We start from the raw sequence: 7179 nt of genomic DNA on the forward strand, positions 1-7179 counted from the left end.
TCAATTTTCTAGATGGGATTTTTTTAATTGACAGGGAGCACCCCCCCCCCCCAATTTGGGAAAATTTTCAAAATGAAATCTGGTGCATGTGATATATCGAATTGTATGTTTTTGGTAACGTTGAACACGAATACGACGTTCGATTTTCGATTGGACCCCACCCACGGCCCCCAGCACCTCCCCAAATGGGGTAAAAGTTCAAAATATGGGTTTTTTCGTGCGACACATGAAATAGTATGTTTTTGGTGACGCTGAACACGAATATGGCGTCAGATTTTAGGTTGGACCCCCATCCACGGCCTCCAACAAATTTTTTGGACTTTTACCAATTGGGGAAGGTTCTGGGAGCAATGGGTGAGGTCAATTTGAAAAACTAAGGCTATATTCGTGTTCAGCGATATCGAAAACATACTATTTCATGTGTCACACGATTAAAAACATTGGGTTACCCCCCTTGGGGAGGTGCTGGGAGCCATGTAAGATGAACGAATCGCCCTCTCCTCCAGCTGGGATTCTAAAATTAACCAGTGGAAGTTGTTCATTGGGGTATGAAACTTCCGAGACAAAATTTTCAGATCACTAGTTCAACCTTGACCCCTCCTAAAGGGATGAAAATGATTAACGTTCTTCATAGGTGCGATACAAAAAAAAATATAATTTTTGCATCTCGGTCTTGATGCACAACATATTTTTTCATAATTTCTTATTGTGGGCAAAAGACCTTCAAAAATATAAAAAACTGATTTTTTCACGATTTTCCCCGACTTGAGAAGTCACTTTTGTTAGAAAATTTCTTGTTTCTCAATACACATTATCAAACACGCCTATCTATACAACATTGACGTGAATTTGACCCCAATTGCTGAATTTTTTTTTCAAGTTCCATTATTTTTATGTGTGGTGACAGAATTCGCGATTATACGAATTAAAAATGTTTATTCAAAGTTTGGTTACTAGCATATAATAACAACATCTTATGTAAAATAACATATAAGAGGATATATCAATAACATATAACAGGATAATTATATCAATAACATATGTATAAGAGGATATATGAGTTCTTATGTATAATAACATACAAGAGAATATTTTAGTGAAAATTGAGGTAGACTTTGTCATTATGACATACTTATACTTATTTTTTCACTAGGTAAATTTTATGATGTAGGTTGCATAATCTGTCACTACATTATTATAAAAATTGAATTTTGTCATTTTGGAAACCCCAGACACCCCTTTTCTGTGACCTAGATAGTTGGGCTACTTGTGTATAATGGGTAGGTAGATACTCATAGAAGATGAAAATGAGCTAGAAAAATACTCGAGGATCACATCTTCCATTCGGGGATAGATATGTCGCTGGGACTAATGTTCTTTCAGAGCGACTTCCAGCCTCCAAATTATTTCGCGATCCACTACAAAACAAAAAAAATGCCTTTTCCAAAATTAGTAAGAAAGTTCATAGGAACATGTTAGGTATGTTAAGATCTACTTCTAAATACCAGCATTAGTCAGTGGAAGGCTGAATTTTCATGCTACGGATTTCTTGGAAGATTTCTTAAACACATGAGAGATGTGATTCATAATTTTTTAAAATAAACTATCCTATCTGGATTATTATTAAGTACATTATAATTCTTGGAGAGTCTTCCTTCCCACAACATTAAAACCCTTCTATTTCCAATGCAACATTAATTGAAACGAAAAATAATTAAAGAATGATCGAATGTCTAATTTTAATACCTATATCTTAAAACCTAGCATTTCATCTAATTAATTATTCTAACATTAACTTAATATTTACTGTTCAACTTGCAAATACTTAATCTTTCTCATCATACGAGCACTTTGTAATCAATTCGTCCAATTCAGTGGGGGTTGTTGTAGAAATTATGCTTTTTAAATCAGATTCATCAGACGATTCGTTGACCATCTAAGGTATCGAAATTTTATTTTTTTTTTTAAAAGAAAAAAAACAACACAATATTTTTAATAATTAAAAAGTACCTACACCAAATATTTTCTTATTACACTTGGCATGTGTTACTACTTAGTACCTACCTCAGCATTTGTTGATAATTCAGTTAGTCGTTCAACAATATTTGAGAAATTTGGACGTTGGCCAGGTTCATATTTCCAACAATCCAGCATTAAATTGTACCTGTGAGAAATAACTTTTGCTTCATATGGGTAATTTTTAGCTGATTATTTTCACAAAGAAATTTTAGAAAAAAATCTTTGTTGTTGCGCTTACACATCTGTTGACGCGTTTGGGGGCTTTTCCAGGCGACGATTCTCGTTCAAAACGCGAAGCATTCCAGCGAGGGTTTTAACAGAAGGGTACGGATTGTCACCATGAGTCATAATTTCCCATAATAGTACACCATACGACCACCTGTAAAATACCAGTATTAAAGCTAATCATCTTATTTATAAGATCAATTGATTAGTTATCTTACACGTCAGATTTTATGGAGTATTTGTTGTCAAATAAAGTTTCAGGTGCCATCCATTTTATAGGAAGTCTACCTTCTGTTGTTTTCCTGTAGTACTCCGAATCTGTTACATTTCTAGTTAGGCCAAAATCCGCTATTTTCATCGTGTAGTCCGCTGTTACAAGAATGTTTCGAGCAGCCAAATCTCTGTGAATGCACTGTGAAGTAAAAAACAAAGGTTATCCTAATCGCTTTTGAAAATTAAAATAAATATAAAATTGTGTTTCTGGTGAATTACAAAGTTGGATACCTTCATAGAAGCTAGGTAAGTCATCCCATTTGCAATTTGATGAGCATAAGTCAAAAGAGTAATTTCTGTCTGTTCGGTAGGTTGATGGTGGTGTCTTTCAAGAAAATGTTTCAAGTTTCCGTTATCAGCATACTCTGTAATTAAAAGCAAGGGTCCCCCTTGGCTGCAGCAGCCAAGCAGCCGTAGGATGTTTGGGTGGTTTCCTAGAACTTTTAGTACCTCCATTTCAGATACCAAATCTATCATGTCTGAGTCAGTATGATTGTCTGAAAATGAAAACATATCATTTTAGAGTAAACGCATTATTTTACTATTTGAGTTTACTATATTACCTATTTGTCGAGTAATTATACTCATGAGTTGTTGATTTCGATTTGAAGGGCGACTAAACTAACCTTTGAGCATTTTCACTGCTACAATTGTAGTTCCGTTTTCCTGTCCTAAAATATTGCTCGCTTCAGCTTGGACAACCTGTCCAAATTCGCCTCCTCCCAAAGGTTTTATTGTGCGCAAGTTCTTTCGAGGAAATTCCCAACGTTCATCTAATGACATTTCATATTCTCCATCCGATACCATTCCACTTCTATCTTTTCCACTTATTAAATGTTGAATCGAAACAACAGGCATGCTCTATGAATCAGGTATAAATCCTTTTAAATCATGTAATTTTATGTACTTACTTATACCTACCTACATTAAGTAGGTACCTACATATAATGTGTATTGTACAGGTTAAATACATATTTACATAAGTTATATAAATCTACTTAGTATATGTACCATGATATCCTGAAAATCACCATTGGAGTCAATTTGTTTTTGAACAACGATCTTTTTTACCAGTCGTGTCATGTTTGCAATTTCTCCTTTTCTTTTTTCCATTTCCCTGCAAATTTCACATATTAGTTTTTCAAAGTAGCGGTAATGCCTAATGAAAAAAACATTTCAACTCGATTACCTCTTGTATATGCAGCAAAAAACAGTACCAATTATTATTATTGAGAATAGTAACATTATTATGAACACGCAGATCAGTAACATCTTGATAGAACCATCTTTCCCAAAGATAGTGAAATGTGATTTTTGAGATGATGAAATCATTTTGAACAAAAGAAATCAAAATACTAAGATAAGACTTTTTTGTTAAATGTGTGAATAGGCATACCCACTTAGAATTGAAAAGCATTAAAATAGTTTGCCAACTGAATGCACTCTTGCTCCCATAAAAAAAAGCAACTGGAAATTTGTTAAATTCTGATGGAGAATATCCTCTTTTTCATGGTATGATCGAAAAATGCCACAGAAGCACGCAGACATGTATGAAATGCGATTTTTAGTAATGTTGGGGCTTATATGTAAATAAATATCCAAAAAGCTTTACGTTTCTTACAAATATTTTTCGAAAAAAGCATCCTATTTAAAAAAAAGTAATAGCTTATTCTGGAAAGAATAAAATGTATGCTCTAGACCGTACAATTTTTGTTCCTATTATATATTTTTTTTTCTCAGGATGTACATATCGCACCTCGGGAGTTATAAGGTCACATCTCAAAAAAGTGAAATTTTACAGGAAGGTGATTTTCTTTTTTTTTAAAACTTGATTCATTATTTTTATCAACTTATAATTAATTGTAAGGAATGAATAGCACCTCATTTTAAAGATCTGGTATCCTACCTTCATTTAGCATAAGAACACTTTGAAAAATAAAATCTTAAAGAGGAAATATTTCAATGTTTGGAAAACATTTTGAGTTAGAACCTTTCATTAAAGTTGATGTGGAGGCGAAAGGAAGCGTCCAAAACAAATTTCATGTTTACAAAGATGTAGAGAATTAAATTTCCAATCGACAGAATGTCGTTAGTTTTTTTCTAGAGAGCTTAGTTTTTGAGTTTTTCTCAAAAAACTAAAATTACATGATATGTGACGCGGCCAGCGATACCATACCATATGTCTGAAAACTTTTTTTTGAGATAATCGCGTTTTCATGGAAAAAGTTAGAAAATATCAAAAAAATTTTTTTTGTCGATTCATATACTATGAAGCCTATACTTTGGAATGGGTGTACCCACCGATCTCAAACACGTCGTTTTAGTGGTGAAAAACCGGTTTTACAAAAGTGCTTTTCATAAAAAAATGTCAAAAAAAAAAAAAAATATTATGATGTAAAACCATTAAAAGATGAAGAAAATCAAAAAAAAAAAAAAAAAAATTTTTTAAATGTTACAAAAATAACCCAAACTTTCAAACACGTTTTTCTCAGAATTTTGGTTTTTGAATTTCAAAAAATACGCAACTTTGAAATTTTGAAAATTTGTCAGATTTTAATATTTTGAAAATCTGTTTGCACCATTGAAAAGAGGAAGAAAAACACTACCAGAAACCACAATAAAACGAAAAAAATTTTTGCCGACATATGGTATGGTATCGCTGGCCGCGTCACATATGTGCAAATTCATTTTTCTGAAAAGTGATCAATTTAAAAAAATTTTTACATTTGGTACAAACCAATAAAAAATTCACTCCTTGTGACTATTTCCAACTGAGAAACATTCAAAACAATCAAAACTATTTGTTAATACTTTGTATGTACGAAATTTGCTCAAAAAAGGTGGAGTTTTTTGAGATGTAACCTTATAACTCCAAACAACTTGCAATGTTGTTGAGATTTTGAGTTAGGCCATTTGCGTTTTTTACAAGATCTAGATGATGTACCCAACTCAAAGTGTAATTTTTGGTTGAGGGGGGTCATACAAACCCCAAAAATGCAAAAACATCAAAATCAATTTTTTTTTGAGATGTGACCTTATTACTCCAGAGGTGCGATATGGTTTCCTCATAAAGTCAAATTTTGACGTTAAAAGCACAAAAATGTGACAACTGTAAACTGGGGTAACATTGAAAGGTGCAGTTTTTCATCACATTATGCTCCATGGTGATGGAACTATGAAGTATGGAACAATTCTGACACTGGGAATGGATAGAGTACACTTTGGCAATTATTTTTCCCATTTTATCATTTTCAACTAGTGGTTCCAACACCAGTGAAAAAGCAAGCAAAAAAAAGTGGTGTTTTTATCAATGTTAATTAACATGAGAAGCTTGGTGTCTGGAATTTTGAATTTTCAAATACTTGAGATTTTGTCACAGTCGGTTAAAAACAAATACACACTTCATCGTATGCGTAGTACCCACTTCCTTAATAAAAATATAACGAGCTTAACAAAATTCTAACGAAACGCCTATTCATTCATAGAAAGAACAAAAAAGATACATAATAGCGACATGTTTTATTGCTCTCGTGTTGCGCCGAGTGAGAAAAAACATCGTCTAATGTGCTCAATAGTCATTTTCCTAAAGAAGTCTACTACAGTGTTATCCACATCAAATCCTATCAAAAACCCAGTGCAAATTACCAAATTTCCGCCCGTACCTCTTTCCATGACCATTCTTGTGATTAGAGAGAGAGGAATATTTAGAGTACGTAAATCAATTTACAGGAAAATTAGGAACTGTGTGAGCGTACTTGAGACCAGTTGGCCATTTTTGGAACAATTGGTAACAAGTATCGCTCTGTGACTCCTTTAGCTACCTATAGCTCACTGAGTTGCGACATTTTCTCATCGAATACATCTGCACTTGTCCGGGTTATGAAAATGTTTCGCGAATTAATCATATCTAACAAACCTAAACATATCTCAGAAAATTCACATCTCATCCGCTACTCTCTTCTCACAAGGAGAATCAAGCGCCTGATGGGAGGAAAGATTGGATTAAAGCCCCAATCTTACATATAGATAATCTCTTTACATTAGGCACACTTTTTGCTGACTTTTCTCTATTAGGTGTTTATTATAATCTCTATTATCTATAACTATTAATTACTATCTATCCCTTTACATTATCGGATTAAAGCCCCAATCTCATATTAGATCTGTCTCTTTACATAGGCATTCTATAGTCAGCTAAATACTTTCTCTTAGGTGTTTATGTTATTCCAGTAAGATCTAAACTATTAATTATTGACGGCACGTGCGAGAGGGTAACATAGCATTGTCTTCTGCAGTAATTTTGTCACAAATTTAGGTACCAGTAACGAGTCAAGTGACATTATAGATGGGTTGGTACACCTCCCGACTATAAATTAGCGCATTTGTTCATGTGCCAAAGTTCTTCCCTGAGGAGTAAAAAAATAATATTCAAACTGGGGTAACTTTGAAGGCTATAAAAAAATTATGAAATTTCAGTAAAATTGGCCAACAATGCACAAAAATGCTTGAAAACTTGTTTAAAACGATGTGAAAACTAGAAAAACAGCTCTAAAATCAATGAAAAATCATAAAATTTGGTCAAATTGGCCAAAATGCATGAAAAACGCATGAAAACTCGAAAAATTTCAAATTATCATTTTGGTGCACTCTTTCATTAATTCA

General features: G+C 33.2%; 1 protein-coding gene across 1 annotated transcript; it reads right to left on the reverse strand.

Moving 5' to 3' along the window:
- Window positions 1-959: 959 nt before the first annotated feature.
- Window positions 960-3800, reverse strand: LOC135839197 (fibroblast growth factor receptor homolog 1-like). Its single transcript, XM_065355112.1, has 8 exons — window positions 3707-3800; window positions 3529-3634; window positions 3144-3378; window positions 2749-3014; window positions 2463-2656; window positions 2258-2398; window positions 2065-2164; window positions 960-1936 (listed from the first exon to the last, which is right to left on the reverse strand). The coding sequence occupies exons 1-8, from the start codon at window positions 3787-3789 to the stop codon at window positions 1826-1828; spliced, it is 1236 nt and encodes a 411-aa protein (XP_065211184.1). The 5' UTR covers window positions 3790-3800; the 3' UTR covers window positions 960-1825.
- Window positions 3801-7179: the final 3379 nt, after the last annotated feature.

The sequence above is a fragment of the Planococcus citri genome, chromosome 1, assembly GCF_950023065.1.
Source record: "Planococcus citri chromosome 1, ihPlaCitr1.1, whole genome shotgun sequence".
Classification (NCBI taxonomy): Eukaryota; Metazoa; Arthropoda; class Insecta; order Hemiptera; family Pseudococcidae; genus Planococcus; species Planococcus citri.

Excerpts from the sequence above, each read along its gene's own strand:
- LOC135839197 (XM_065355112.1), bottom strand. The coding sequence starts at position 3,789 with ATGTTACTGATCTGCGTGTTCATAATAATGTTACTATTCTCAATAATA. Across the intron at positions 3,379-3,528 it reads GTGATTTTCAGGATATCATG|AGCATGCCTGTTGTTTCGAT; the intron begins GTACATATACTA and ends CCTGATTCATAG. Across the intron at positions 2,399-2,462 it reads TACTCCATAAAATCTGACGT|GTGGTCGTATGGTGTACTAT; the intron begins GTAAGATAACTA and ends GGTATTTTACAG.